The 16,405-nt window shown below is 34.8% G+C and overlaps 1 protein-coding gene across 3 annotated transcripts in view; it reads left to right on the top strand.

Annotated features, from left to right (window-relative positions):
• Positions 1-14,786, top strand: part of LOC149551546 (uncharacterized) — a 69,400-nt gene extending 54,614 nt beyond the window's left edge. For all 3 annotated transcript variants that reach the window (XM_089787034.1, XM_089787036.1, XM_089787035.1), the window contains exons 39-48: positions 3,850-4,021; positions 4,245-4,370; positions 4,509-4,682; positions 12,932-13,015; positions 13,101-13,209; positions 13,325-13,443; positions 13,578-13,655; positions 13,741-13,851; positions 13,962-14,033; positions 14,117-14,786. In XM_089787034.1, the coding sequence (XP_089643160.1) occupies positions 3,850-4,021; positions 4,245-4,370; positions 4,509-4,682; positions 12,932-13,015; positions 13,101-13,209; positions 13,325-13,443; positions 13,578-13,655; positions 13,741-13,851; positions 13,962-14,033; positions 14,117-14,398 (1,327 nt within the window). In that variant the 3' untranslated portion in view covers positions 14,399-14,786. The remainder of the gene's footprint in view (positions 1-3,849; positions 4,022-4,244; positions 4,371-4,508; positions 4,683-12,931; positions 13,016-13,100; positions 13,210-13,324; positions 13,444-13,577; positions 13,656-13,740; positions 13,852-13,961; positions 14,034-14,116) is intronic.
• The last annotated feature ends 1,619 nt before the right edge of the window (positions 14,787-16,405 follow it).

Genomic DNA, 16,405 nt, shown 5'->3' on the forward strand with positions numbered 1-16,405 from the left:
TAATACATCAGATCATGCGTTTGCCTTCCTTGAGTAAAAGAAGATAAATCCGTAAATAAATTTTGCCATTACTTGCTCGGATTTCTCTAGTTTGCCATAAGTTAGTTCGAAAATAAAACTATCATTGTGTCATTTATTATCTATTTATGTAGTTTATAATCCTCTTGTTCAATAAATAATATGTTTTGGTTTTATATAAATTATTCAAAAATACTCGATAAAACTATTGAAATGATTTGTTTGGGCTATGAAATAGCTATATATTTGACATGACTAAATAATCTATTAAAATTGTATGTATGAAATATCAATCTAAAAATCAATAAGCATCAAGAGTTATCTCTCAATGTCTTTTAGACAGTTTATTATAGATATCAATACTAGATATTAAAAGAATCAACTTTTACTTTCATTTGATTGCATGAGAATGACTGTCATCAAGAACGGTTTAAGCTTTCATGATTGCTTAATACTATCTCACTGGGTTTGCTTGTCCCAGAACCCGGTACTAGTCCAGTTCACTCTGGGTACCTGCATATTTGACAATAATTTTTTATAACACATCCAACATAGATTAGGCTTGCAGACTGAGAATGAGCATCTCAAAGTTCTGGAACAGCAACACATTTGACCCTACCAGGTCAGTAAATTCAACATTAAAACATGTGGTTGTCCAACCCTTAAAGAAATGCCAATAGTCCCCATCTAATTACATTGTGCTCATACAAGGCCCACAAGATAAGAAATAAAGCCTTCAGGACAATTATACCCAACATTTACTCTTTTTCATGAACACAAAGACTGAACAAGTTTATTAAGGTTTTCCTAGCTAATTTTTCCAACTAGTTTTATTTTCCAAAAAAACATTTTTAAAAACAATATTTAAATGGTTTAAAATAAACACGCATTCCATTACTTTAAATCAATAAAAAAATGTTTTTGACCAAAAATTGTAGCTACCACTTGCATAGCCGACTGTCTCTGTGGTTGGTGTATGTAATTGATGCACACACTTTTTCTTTTTTTTTAGTAACAAGGGAGCCAACTTTCTTTCAACCTGTGTGAAACTTTGATTGTCTCCTCCAACAACTAACCAATGCATGCCCCTTATCTTTTCATTGAACAAAATCTTCTGACAATCTATTTCCCTTTATGCCCTTGAAAGCAAATGCAAATTACTCAATCAACAAAAAGTAAATATCTTGACTCTCAACTGGCAAAACCCCTATGATATGGGAGCTCCAAGCATAAATAACATTTAATCAAGAAATGGAGTAACATATTCACTTGCCAATCAACATATGATTGTAGGTAATAAAATAATATAACTTAATAGCTGCTCTAGGCGATGAATCTGCAGAGCTTTGCTTCAACAACATATGTTTGAAAAATAAATCAATATCTAGAATATTTTCTCATCTAGAGAGTGAGAGATCAAGGGAACACATACCAAAGTAATGCTTTTTCCTTTGCCCATGCAAAGTGGCAGTCCTCGGTAGCTCTTTAAATCTTTGTTTATTGCCACGCCTATCCACATAGGGTTTGGTAACTAGCTGGCCTTGCCACCACCTTTGAACAAAAGTTAGGTTCAAATTTTGATATAAGTCAAGTCTCATATAAATTATAATCCATAGCTTAAGGCCTAGATTAGAATAGGTTCTAGGCAGGTTTAGATTGACATCTTAGCAAACTATCTTAGGATTTTAGTTTTCAATGGTATATGATAGAGTAAGACTAATTTTTTTAAAATATAATGGCTGTGTGTGGGCGCGCACATCACATACATTAGTATGTATTATTTGAAGTTTTTATTGATGTTGAATGTGAGAAAACTTGTGTGAAGTGAGAAATCCTAATATGAGGTACATTTTCGAGAGAATTACTGACAAATTTGGACAGGATAAAGAACAGAATATTGTATAACAGTTAAGAAAAGTCATTAATAATGTTACCACCATCATCAAGACAGAATAAAAGAAATGTATAGCTATGGGAAGCCAAAAACAAACTGTGGGAGATAGAAGACTTTCAAATGCTTGTGTTAAGATAATATTCAGGCATTAAAAGGCAGCAATTGCATATAGATATTTAAATTTTAAGGCAGCAATTGCATATAGATATTTAAGGCAGCAAGTTGTCAAAAGTAGTGACCAATATACTTAAAGGAGCAGCAATTAATTGCTAGAGGAACAATGTTTAATTTCTTGGAGCTATTATATTTAAGGGCATTGATTATGTTTAAAGATAGTGATTAAGTTAAAGGCAGCAGTCATGTTTATGAAGGCAGTACTTAGCTAAGGTAGCTTTGGTTCTTTATTTCGTGGTTGTGAAGTTCCATTTTTTTTGTTGCTTCCAAAGAAAGGGTAGGAAAGCCTAATCAATAAACCGCAGAGGTTGTACAAGGTCACTGGCAGAGGCAACGTGATATGAGAAGAAAAGAAGAGAAAACTTAGGCTAGTCCTCTGTGGATGTTTATCCCAATACCTTATTTTGTGGATCTGGTGGTAGTTATGAAACCCCAATATGTTTGCAGTCGAGGAAAGCAATCTGGAGTTTATTTTTATTGAAGTTGAGATTGAGGCAAGTTCTCTATGGATATTTGTGGTATGCCAATTCCTTATGTTGTGGCTCTGGTGCTAGTTATGAAACCTCAATATGTTTACAGTCAAGAAAAGTTATTATCAAAGAACATTGCAAGAGGCTCATAGTTCTACTTCTCATCCACACACCTAAGCTTATGTATATGTCAATTTTTTTGGTCTTTTCTTATTGTAATCTTTAATTGCATTGGCTATAATTTATCCTCTTGAATACATACAAACTTGTCTAGTCAAAATGGTCAAACCATTTACTGATTGCACCTAATAGAAGAATTACAATGATTACAGAAGTATTTCCTTGATGCTTGATTCCTTAATTATACACTACATTTTTGATTGCTGTAGCACTCAAATGCCTTTGAACATGATCCTTGTCAGGTTTGCTATTATCAACTTATCTAAATTGGCTTGACTCGAATTAGAATATGGCCTGCATTAATCTGTCCTTTTCTGTACTTGGCTTCTATACTAGTGAAACGAGAGCAATCATATTTAACGCTGTCATTTGGAGTTTGCTCTTTTTATATATGAATTTGATGAAGAATTTGGGTGCTGTCATGGCACAAGTTGGCTGGGTGAACCGGATGATTTTCACTCCAAACTCTGAAAGGAAAGTTGTACTCTGGATGATAGCAAAAAATGTACTTGTCAGAATGACAATAGTACAATAAGTGACAATGTCATACTGAAGTTGAGTTTTGAATAATTAGGTCATTTGGCCTTTTCCAGGTTTTGTTAGTAGATATATTGTAGTGAAACTAGATGAAGGATTTCCAACAATTCAAATATGTGGTTGGTTTTCTCCATCTGTTGTGGAGCCTAATTCGGTGCCATAACAGTTCAATAATAGCCATGACATTCCCCGTTGTAATCTTGGAAGAACTTTCGGAACTCAATACAAACATGTATCATGGCTGATAGATCAAAGGATTTGTATCATATGCCCCCTATATAAGTCTAGAAATCTTTCTGACAGGCCTTGGTTTTTATTCCCTATAAAAGTGATACTGTGTTTCCTGGTAATCATGTTGAAACAATTGGCAGGCTTTGTCATCAATGATGTTTTAACTTGGAATATCCAGCCATAACTGATTTGATTTTCAACTCGGTTAGAATACCTGTTAATGACAGTATGCTGTATTTATAATTTTAGAAGGTAGACATTCCTAAGGATTTTCAGTTTACTTTATTTATGCCAGGTATTTGCTATTATTCAAATTTGTACTGATATTTTCTTCTAAATAAATAGGAATTGTACAAAGCAGCTGGTGAATGGACAGCATGGCACAAGATCAGTTCTTATGACAGATTCTATTCGAGATGAAGTTGCTAAGTTAAATACAATTTTGGCCACAAAATTTTTATTCACTGTATATATGCACACCCATCAGAATCTGCGGGATGATCTAAACCATTGGAAGGTAAAGACATTAGATTTTCACAGCCCATGGATGTTGTGTAATGGTGTTTTCTTGACTTGAGGTAAATTAAATTTTGGAATGTCATTCCAACAGAATTAATAATTTCTCACTATGTTTATATTTCAGTGGTAAGCTTCTGAGCTTACCTTATTCTATAGTTGCTTAGTAGTTTATCCCCATGGCTTGCCTTGATATTAATCGACATTTATTTATGCATCTGCAGGCTCTCTTGTTTAAGATGTTTGAATGCAGTCCTGTTGCCTCTAAAAGTTATATTTATACTATGGTAAAGCAACAAAATTGGCTATTTGAGTACCTTTTGAAGTGTCCCATTGAGGAGATCAAACAGGTTACTCCACATTTTTATATAGTTCTCTGTTTGGTATAGCAATCAATTTGTTAATGTCTATGACTTCATTTATCTTTTATCAGCCTTATGGTTTGGAAATATCTTCCTAATAAAAATGATAAATTCTATTTGCGACAGGTGTTTGTTTCTCTTCTAGTACAAGCATTACGATGTGCTGTCAAATTTCTCCAGGATCCACATTATTCAGATTTCTGTGTGTCATTGGTAGATGTTTTTCATATAGATGAATTGGTTGATGTTCTGCTTGCATTTCTTAAAGATGGAGCAATGCTAGAGTGTAATCTTCACAAGGTATGTGGTATTCTATTCCTTTTCTGTATAATTGAGTGAAATTGCATGGAATTTTTCTAGCTGCACGTTAAACATTGGCTTGTTAATCCACCTTTAAATTCTGGTCACTGTCTAATGCAGTAGGAGCTGATTTATTATTGATTATGCTTAAGAATAGTGAATACCATGATCAATGAATTCAAGCTTTCCTTTTGAGTATCAATTTTCAGAAAGTTTCTTTTACTGATTCTGATGATGCTTGAAATTTGAAACAATTAATAGATATCTGCACCATTCCTTGTCCAGAATTATTTTAGCTATGTGTTAGCTTTTCAAGATTATTTTTCTGCTGTTAATCACTGTCTTCATTTTGGTGTGGGATGTATTTTGGTTGTCTTTTCAACTTGCTGCAAAGCAGAAGTCAAGAACTAATTCATGGGATGTTTGTAACTTTTGTATCATGAATGGAAGTTGGTGCCTCAAGGAGGGTTGGTGGTTTCTATGGGTTGGTGCTCACTTATGTAATCTGAGTTGTTGACTATTTGTTTAGTGAAAGCTATTGGTACTTGAAAGGGGTTTCCACTTGAAATTTGGTGATTTCCTTGTTGATGTCTGCTTTCTGTTTTCTGTCTCTATTTTATGTGGTTTCATGTGTTTAAAAGTTCTAAAATACTGATTCGCCACTCCCTCTCAGCATTTTATGTGTGCTCCTCAATTGATATTAGAGTGAGTTGCAGGGGGGACAGAGGGGCCTCAATTTGGTGATTGTAGTGTTGGACAGAAGAGGTGTGTGTGTCTGTGTGTATACTATACACTCTACATGTGGTACATAATATGCTAGTTAAAGATGTAAAATACTAATGTACTAAAATTTAAATACTTGAACATTGCATTGAACATTGAACAATAAATATTAAAGTTCTAAATACTAGAATGAGCAAATGGAAGAGTTCTAACTTCTATTATATGAATCATAGTTCCAAGAATCACGTCGATTCATGCGATTTGGCGATTCAATTCAAGCCAAACGATTTTTTGTGAATCGGTGAATCAAATCTGTGATAAAGGGTTAATGAAATAAGTTACTAAATTTCAAGGGTTTTTTTAATTTGCCGATTCGTGGCCGATTCAATTCAGATTCGGCTCAGCCTTGCTGATTCCGATCCGATTCCGATCATAAAGATGATTACATTGAGCAACATGATATGATATTCAATATGCCCAATAGAATATTATAAAATGTTTTTTTTTTAATTGTTGGACAAGGGACACCCAACCGTCCCTTGTATGGGTCAGGGGATTTGTTCTCATCCCCATGTCGAGACATCTCCTAGTCTCCTTAGGGGACATCGGGACATCCCCGCATCTCCGCTAGAACATTGATTGATTGGTGGTGCTGGAGATGCCAGAACGGTGTCCTCCCATCCTTGGTGCATCCTTGTCTCTTGCAGGTGTTTGTATACTCTGACAGTTTCATACTTTGATTCTTGGGAGCTCATTATGGTATTATTTTTGGTGTACAATGGTCGCGGGTGTCTGTATACTCTTAACAACTTTAGACTTTGATTTGTGGTGATTCATTAATTTATTAATTTGTTATCCTTTTGAGTGTCAGTTTCAAATTTTCCATTGGCTGTGGGTCGGGTGATTATTCCAGATGATTTCTATGTACTGTCAACATTAAAGAATGTTTTTTTGAATTCTAAAGCAACTATAGATACCTCACTTGTTACTTCCTTGTTTAGAGTTTATCAGTGTTACCCGGGGACATGTCCCCCGTATATTTTCAACCATCCCTGTCTCGGAAATGTCTCAGAGACTTGAGGACACCTAGGGGACTTTGACTTTAACTTCTAGAAGAAATTAGACTTTGAACTCTCAAAGTAACACAAATTTGGCATGTGAATTCTGCTGATTCTTATATTTTAAGTTTACCTTATGTATAAGTACATGCTTCATCCAAATTTTCATATGAATATTTTAAATTTCTCTTTATATTTTAATTTTCACTATTGTTATATAGCCGTCCCCATTTTGTTGTCTCCTCTTGTCCCCCAAATCGGCAAAATTTTTTGCCATCCCAGAAACCCATCCCACTGTCCCCTGCTGTCCCCGTCCCGGAAACTTGGGGAACATAGGATTTTATGAAGAGGAGCATGTATGATGCATGTTAAACTTTTCAAGATTATTTTGATGCTGTTAATTGCTATAGTCATTTTGGTGTTGGACATATTGTGGTTGTCTTTTTCTACTTGCTGCTGATAAAAAGTCGAGAACGGGTCTCAATGGGATTTGTATAATGGGTTTCAACGAGATGTGTGTAATTTTCTATGTTACCCCAAGTTTTCGGGACGAGGGGACGGGGGAACAGGGAAACGGGTTTTTGGGACGGTTTTTTTTTGTAGGAATAGGGGACGGCAGGGGACGGCTATATATATATATATATATATATATGAATTTTCAAAAATATTGATCAATTCTACGTTCATCACAGCAACATAGTTAAAAATTATCAATTCCATTCATCAAATATTGATTCATCAATGATCATAGGGCATGGCAATCAGCATCTAATTGAGTCGTCATAGAAAATCAAAATTCTAAATAGCGTCATTTTCAATTATCTAAGAAAATTCAAATAATCACTTTCAATCATCATCTAAGTACTTACAATACCATTAGTAAGTCATGAAATGAATCAAATGAGACAATGAAAAACATCAACTTTCAACAAAATGAAAACATTGAAAGTTAAGACTTAAACAATTAAACTTTTAAATTACACTAGATCTGTAATATAAATTAAACCAGCAAAGATAAAGAGATCTGTATGATATCCGTGGGGATAATGGATCATGTAACAACAGAATTATACAATTATTATTATTATTAATGGACGCAAGGTTATGATTACATATAATAATGGATGCAAGGTTATGATTATATATAATAAAACATTAAGATAGGAAATGAAAACATTGAGTTATTATTATATTAACAAACCTATGTCTATATAAAAAACATTAAAAGTTTATTTTTTAATATATTTGAAGTTGTGGGGTCCACAAGTGGCTTATTTAATTTTTGTGGTAAAAATCGGAAACTTTTTTAGAAGTCTCGGAAACCTCTAGGAAACAAAAATGCAGTCCCCGGGATAGTCAACAAGTTTCCAAAACTCGTTGATCATTTCCTGTGTTTCGGGGACGCGTTTCTGATTTTCCTATCTAGGTTGGGACGGCTTGGAAACATTACCTGCCGTCCCTTTGTCCCCGTTTCCGAAAGCCGTGTCTCAGAGGTGGAAATGCGTTTCTGGGTAACATAGGTAATTTTTGTATTTTGATTGAAGTGTTGAGTGTGTTATGAAAAGTTTTACCAAGTTGAAATGCATTTGAGTTGGTGCTTCAAGGAGGGTTTGTGTCTTATTTGTTTTAATGAAAGCCATTGGTCTCTTGTGTTTTTTTCCCTCAAATGTGTTTTCCATGTGAAATTTGGTGTTCTCATCGTTAATGTTTGCAAAGTTATTGGTTTCCTGTGGTTTTTTATTTGAAAGGGTTTTCCATATGAAATTTGGTGTCCTCCTTGTTGATGTTCGCTCTCTCTTTCCTATCTCTATTTAATGTGGTTTTATGAATATAAAAGTTCTAAAATATAACTAATTTAGCTCCCATCTAAGAATTTTCTGTGTGCTCTTCAATAGCAAATTTGTGAAATGAATGTTGTGTTACTTTATCTCTAGGCTGTTTCTGGAAGTAGAGTAGAGGTTGACAATGAATATTTATAGAAGGGGGCATGGTTGAGTCAATAGTTCCCATGCATGTATTGTGTGAAATGCATGTTTTAAGTTTGTTAATGTATATAAGTAGTTGTATTCTTAGTGGGGCAACATGCTGAAATAACTTATAGAAGAGGAATATGGTATAAAATACATATCAAGTACTTGATATAAATAGAGAATAAGAAGCCACTTTGAGGTGGTGAAATCTCCAAGTATCTCCAATGAGAACATAATCACTAAATAATTATAATGAATAGATCATTGCATCCCATATATACCTAATTATGCTGTCATTGCCACTTAGGCTGCCGTAGATACTTAAATTGTAAGCCCTAGGATGACTTATATGTTTGTTAATGTATATAAGTAGTTGTATTCTTAGTGGGGCAACACGCTGAAGTAACTTATAGAAGAGGAATATGGTATAAAATACGTTTCAAGTACTTGATATTAATAGAGAATAAGAAGCCACTTTGAGGTGGTGAATCTCCAAGTATCTCCAATGAGAACATAATCACTAAATAATTATAATGAATAGATCATTGCATCCCATATATACCTAATTATGCTATGATTGCCACTTAGGCTGCTGTAGATACTTAAATTGTAAGCCCAGGATGACTTAATTGTTACATGTGTGGTTATTGTTTCACCAAATGGTTTGTCTATCAATGCTCGATACAACCACTAGACTTGTAGAATCCACAGGACGCGGTTAGTTCTCTATCACGATTTCGAGGGTAGTTCTGACCATTTTGCCAACAATCTTCCCCTCAGCATTACTTGAGGGGATTCAAACTCGTGACCTAGCTCTGATAACACTCGTTACAAGTGTGGTTGCTATTGTACCAAAAGATGGACCTATCAATGCCCAATACCAGTAGACTTATATAATCCACAGGAGGCGTTGAGTCCTTCGTCACAAATCCCGAGGGGGTTTGCTGACCATTTTGTAAACACTATCCACCTATGTAAAGATCATAATAATGATTATATAACTTAATTAGGAATAAATATAGTCAGCATCTACTCAGAACCCTAAGCTTATAGTGTATCATGCTGCTGCCTCCCCTTGTCTATGTTGTCTTGGTGTATGTTTGAAGAATTCTCTTAGGATCCAAAACACTTCTTTTTTCCTGATCAAGCTTTGGTATCTTGGTCTGTACTACAACTCTTTATCCCAGTAACCTTCTTCAAGCATGACACATGGAATATTGGATAAGTTTTTGTTGACATTGGTAACTCCAAGTGATATGCCATATTGCCATTCTTTTATAACACCTTGTAACTCCAATGTTATTTTGCTGAACCTGCAAACCTGAACTTGATTTATTTATCAGAACCAGAATGAGTAACTTAGTTCCTAGTTAAAGTAGGAGTATCTTAGACAGTGCTGCCTGCCATTACATCTTTAGCTTGTGGATACTAATGAGGTGCAGTAGTTTCTGTAAGCTGCATATATTTTATGACGTAGAGTACAAGAAGTTTTTTCAATTTGCATCTTGCAGATGATTCTGGAACAGCTTACGAGCTTCTTTAAGAATCTTCTGTAGTTTCTATCCATTGTAAAGATAGAGAATTAAATATGCTTTAAAGTACCTGTGAACTTGAGCACCTCAAGCATATACTATGAGAATCTGTAAACTGCTCCAGGATAGATTTTGCTTTATGATTGTATTTTGAGGCAATTTAACAATATATATATATATATAGTCAATCTGCTCATGTACACTTCTTATATTTTGTTATCATCCACTCCTCTCATCTTACATTTTGAGAATTGACTATATCTATTTTATATCTTCTATTTCGAAGAAGCATGTCTTTCAAAATGAAGAGACATGTCTGTTTTATTATTTTTTATTCGAAATTTTTAATGACTAAGCTGTGCGGATCTTTAGACACTTTCGTTCTTAAACAATTAGTCTTGAAAATAATATTGTTTCATATGGATTCCTTATGTTCTTAGTCATAATATTTCTTTATATTGCTGCAAGAAATGCTGTTCTCTTTTTATTTACTGCAGATGTGGCATTTGTGATGTGGATCTCACTCAGTGTAGTTTTGATCATTTTATTTAATAGTTATCTTATTTAACATATTTTCTTGCTATTGCTCGAACAGTATGGATACTCCATAAATGACAGATTCGAATGCTTCAAGTGTATTTGCAACAGATGCTTTCACCATATTCTGAATTCTGACAACTACTTGTTGAAATTGCATCACTGAAAGCTCATAGCTCATGCCTTCTTTTATATATATATATATATAGGAAGGTGTAGTCAACCTTTATACCTTTTTACTTATTGCAGCTAGGTATAGTTTCTTTAAGTTCCATGTGTCCTGTGAACAAGAGATATTTGGCTGCAAGGATTATTTTCAATGTTAGTCTTGTAAATTATCCCCCAACAGCTTCTGAGCTTCATCATGAACCTATACATTGGACTATCCATTGCATTCTCATTGATTTAGATGCAACAACTTATCATCAGCAAGCATTTAAGAAATTGAAGAGTATAATAAAGAAATGGGTTCATAAGTGACCAGAGTTTGATCTTATAATTCAGTAAAACTAATCCTGAACAGAAACTTGTAATTATTCTGATGATGTCCTGAATTGACATCTGCTCTCCATGTGTCAATTAGTGGAATTTTGAGAAACTTCAAAGACTTGAGGCAAATTGCACAATTTGAACATCTTCAAATGCCCATCTAAATATCCTTCAATGAATTATGTAATTATTCTAAGTTGCTTGCCGGTTCGGATTGTGGTTTGTATGTGGGTTTGACATTCGGGTTCGAAATTCGATCATATTGTTTTTGGGCTGAGTTTGGATTAGTTTTGGGTCATCCGTAAAATATATATATATGTTTTAGCAAATATGTTCATACAGCACTATGCTAATTTGGAAGTAATTTAGCAAAAACACCACTTATATATAATAATGATTTAGTTCGAAACACTCCTCTCAAGGCTCAACCTGTAGCAGCTAATAGTACCATGAATAACTTGAGATTGCTTCTCTGTTTGATTTATCAACTAATGGCCAATAATATAAACAAAACATATTGAAAACAGCTACTTGCAAAAATCATGAACATATAAAAACTCAACAAAGATATTATCCTTTCAAGACAATATAAATGCAAATTGAAAATCTGGAACTCGTTGGTCCAGTGACAGCTGATCTCACACGTTGATGCTAAATATGGAATTAAGAATTCACATTGGACAACACCAAAGGAAACTGAAACTTATCATAAATAAACATCTGAAAAATGAATCATGCCTCAAAACCAGTGTTACACCAGTATAGGGGTACTTTGGGATGGTGGGACGCCGGGGTGAGTTTCCGGGACGCGGGGAAAATGGGCCTCATTTTCGGGACAGTGGGGGGACGGCCAGGGGATGGTGGCAAGGGGAGGATGGGCCAGAGAGGGGTATTGTATAGTATACATATAGTTGCCAGCCTGTGTCACACTCACTGTGAGGACTTCGACAAAGAGACAGATGGTCCAGAATTCATTACCATATATATATGACCTCTAGCAGCGTTAATGAAGGATGCTGGAGAAACAAGGAAGAGTAGAGGAACAATGCTGGAGAGGAGTAATGATGTCGTGCAAACAGAGAAAATGCAAAACAGAAACCGAGTCGAGAAAATGCGAAGCAGAAGCCGGAAATGTTAAAAACTTGGCGTGCAAACAAAAAAGACAATAAAATTAATCAATTCCTGCATAAATTCGTCTTACAGTCTTTCAACTTCACCAAAAGTCTCCCTGGGTAAAACTGCATAAAAGCAAATTCGTTTAAAACAGTCCTAAATTCGACCAGGGTCCCCTTTGCTGAATGTATAGTGACTTTACCAGTCAAACAGCAAATTTGACACGACTTCGAATTGAATTTGAATTTATAGCGAATCGACTTCCGAATTTGCCTATAGGTGAGCGAATATGGTAACTTAGTAATTATCTGGTGCCTTCTTTGGACTATCTTTGAGTGTAGAATTGATTAGTCACAGTAGTGTTGTGTAAATGTTCTTCTCTATTATTTTGAATACCATGGCTCTGTAAACACCTGTAGGATAACCTTAGTTCCTGGTAGATGCTATTTCGATTCTGTTATCCCATTTTGAGTTTGATCTCAAAGGAGACTTCTTGGTTGTTAGATGAAGACTTAATCTCCCGAATTTTAATGGAAGAGGTGAATTATTGGTCTTTGTAACTATCCATTTTACTAAGTGACCTTTCTTCCACAATCTCATAGTCGCAAAATTCATGTTTTTGTTTGTATACTTACCTATATGTTGATTACTCCGGGGACATATTTTACTATGAAAATATTGTTTTATTCCTTAATTTTTTTTTGTTTAATTATAATTAAACTGTTTTTCTGTGCATAGTCTCTGAAGTATTATTTAATGTGTACATTGAAGGTTTTTTAGATCATGCTAAGAGTAGTTTGTATCACAATTGTTCTCTTTTGATACAGTATTTTGAAGTCATAATGGAGTATGCTAGACTTGGGCCGGATCAGCGCAAGCATCTGTTGCAAAAAATGATTTTTAGTCGTCTGGTAATTTTGTTTTATTGTGTTTTATAGGGGTGGCATATTGGGTTAAATTGTTTTAATGGCTTATCCAAAAACATTTTGTTTTCAGATTGGTTTCACTACAAAAGTGAATCTTCAGGTTGCAAAGTCAGACATTTCATGTTTACATTCAATTGTATCATTGCTGTTGCGAAGTTGTGATACATCAGGGTTGAACAGTAAGTGGCTATGCAAAATATTCTATTTAATGCTTTTGTTGCTTGGTTATACTAGACAGCCAGTTGTGTATGTAGTCTCTGTTTATAGAAATAAATGAAAGAATACCTTTTGCAGATGATGCTGAACAGAGGATGGTTCTTCCAAATCCACTGCAACTCCCAGGACAAACGTTTCCGTTACCCAAGGATGCGGAAGAGGCAATATTTAAGCATCGTGTGTATACTAATATTCTGGTGCGATAATGATTTATTCCTAAGTGTAATAAACAATATTATTGTTAATCAGGTTTTTTGTTGTTGATCAATTGATGATGAATACAAAATGCATAGCAAGAATCATTCTTATGTAATATTGGCGAAAATTTCAGATTGACACTTGTGCAGACCGAGAGGAAGCCATCAAACTACTGAAATTTTGTAGCTGGCAGAACCAGGCTTTCAGTGTGGCAAGTATTTGATATTTTTTTATATTCAAGGTTCTTATTTTATACTCCTCAGTTCTAGGTTTGACTTGAATATCTATGATTGCAGTGTTTGCTGCAGGATATAATGGAACTTGTGCACAGGTCTTTAGATAATGAAATAACTGATCTCTTGGATCTGCTGATGGAATTGCTCCTCCTGAATGATTCATTGCAACTGGTACCGTTTCTGTTCATTCTTTATGATCTTGCATTTTGTCTCTTGTATTTTTTAGTCAACTTATTCATTTTCTTTACATGTGGCTGTTTTGTGCCTGTGGTATTGTGCAGTCAAGGCAAGAGATAACTCTTCTTGGCTTTGAGAATTTCCCTCTTGGAATCATGGACTTACTTACAACCCAAGTATGTTGAGCTTCATTAGTCTTCCTTTGAATAATTGATAGTTGCATCACAAATATTTATTGTAATTTTCTGGGATCTTACAGGAAAGAATGAGCTCACAAAAGCGCTACACACTGATCAAGTTTGTTGTAAAGCTAGTTGCTCAATCTCCAGATACACGTTTACTATTACTTGGTAAGCAGGTGGAGTGGATGCGGGTTGTTGAATGGCTCCAAGATCAGCTGCAAACCAATGGAGTCTCGCTTTCTATAAGTGGTTCTAGGGTATCTAGTGAAAATCTATCCCGGGGCCGTTTGCAGAGAACTAATACAGCAGATCATACCCTTCTCCTTGCACGCAAATTGTTCAACTCATCAGAGTCATAAATAGATGCTCTATGCTGTCCACTCTAAGCAGTTCACAATTTTTTTGAATGAGATCACTAATATTTTTTCCATAATATCTGTCCTTGTATTACGAGATGCACAATTTTGAAGATTCTGATTTTTGATGTGAAAAATGGAAATGATTCCACCAGAGTTTGTTCCCAACTCATCTCTGAGTGTATCATATGGAAAACTTGTATATTGTTGATGTAGCATTTGTATATAATCAAATGTAAAGTGTCAGATGGGCAAGAAATTTATAATAGCTTTTGGGATGGTGAAAGTGTTTCACAACCCATTTAGCAAGTTCATATGTATTAAGACCTGGGCATTGAACCCAGATTTTGCATGAAATATGCTATATGTATATTTAAGCTTTTTTTCCGCATTGCTTTATAGTCTGTGCATGGATATACAATGCTAGCATTTGAAATTGTTAAATTGTACACACCCAATTATTGTAGGAAAATGATTGTTTTTGAACCAGCAGTAGAGTTCGTTAATGTCAGACATGAAAGGTTCTGTTCTAGAACTGTTTGGCATGAGATTAAAGGCTGTTCAAGATGTTTTGTCAAAAGTACAAAAGCATTAGAGCTGATTTAATCACACTTAAAAAAGGGCGTTCTCAATATTTCCTCTCCCCACAAACTATAATTGGAGGGCTAACAGGGTGATCAATTATTCTCCGAGGTTTATTAATGCTTACAGACTAATGCCCCCATTCCAATTCCATACGTCGCTTGGAATATTTCAGCAACATTTAATGATTTTTTTCGCTTCTCAAGACTTTTTTTACTTATTTTCTCGTATGTGTTTCATAACTGTCGTGGAGAACTCACTACACCCAACTCAGTTGTGACCATCACCATTATTATAAATATTTAAGAACACAAATAGGCTTTAATCAAATCAATTTTCTCAAAACTGGTATTGGAGTTGGAACTGTAGTTAAATTGCCCATATTAAGCAGACCACCAAGTGCAAGATTTTTTAATGATTCAGGGAGGCCCAACGACTCTTTCAATGCAAGTTTGATCCATGCATCCCCTCTTATCAAAGTTCCACGTTCTCCTATAGGGATTGGATACCTTGATTAGGGTCCTCAGTTGCATATTTAAGTCAATTCTAAGCAACCCATAGTGAGTGGAGAGTTGAGCAGGTACCTCGTCCATCCGTGAGAATGTCACTTCGACAATAAGAGGATGTGGATGGATTGAAATAAATTGAGTACTTAGTTGAATCTATAGAAATCATTACACAAGAATGCTTTCAAGTTACCTAGGCCATGTGATTGGCAATATAGACTACTTAAGAGTAGGGACCAAGTTCTTTTTAAAATTTAGTCTGGGGCTCTATTTCCACTCACCTTAAATAATAGGATTTTATATTTACATAAAATACATGAAGATGTCTCTTGCCAGTGAACTAACAATCAACATTTGAGTGATAGATGAAACCGTTGACCAATTGCATGGATATTGCTGTCTCTAAAATTGGCGTATCCCATAATTTTAGTGAGAGTTGCTCTAGTGTAGTGTTGCTGGTGTTATTAGGAAGGGACAACTAGACATATGGGGACAAAGAATGCTTGTTAGGATAGAAGAGTGATGTGGTAATGGCTAATACATTAAACGGTTTGGAAGGAAGACTAATTGTTAATGCTAGAAATCATGGTAGCTTGACTTAAGATTGTCTAGAATGCTCGACTTGCAAAATCGTTGAGTGTCTTATGTATTCACATGATAATTGCCTTCTTAGTTATGCAAAAATCTGCATAGATGATATAATTAGGACCAAATTTTATCTGAAGTGCATGGACATCTATTTCGACTTGTTGCATAACGTTACTGGAAAAGCAATGTATCGCTATTGTGCCTATATCATTTCATTTGCTCTCATGTGGTATGGGCGGTTATGGCACTCAAGCCCTATGTTAAATCTACTTCTTATATTATATATATATATATATATATATATATTTATGTTGATTAAACCCATTGCTATGCA

This window comes from Cupressus sempervirens, chromosome 6 (assembly GCF_028749045.1).
Source record: "Cupressus sempervirens isolate cs-2001-9-10 chromosome 6, ASM2874904v1, whole genome shotgun sequence".
Taxonomy (NCBI): Eukaryota; Viridiplantae; Streptophyta; class Pinopsida; order Cupressales; family Cupressaceae; genus Cupressus; species Cupressus sempervirens.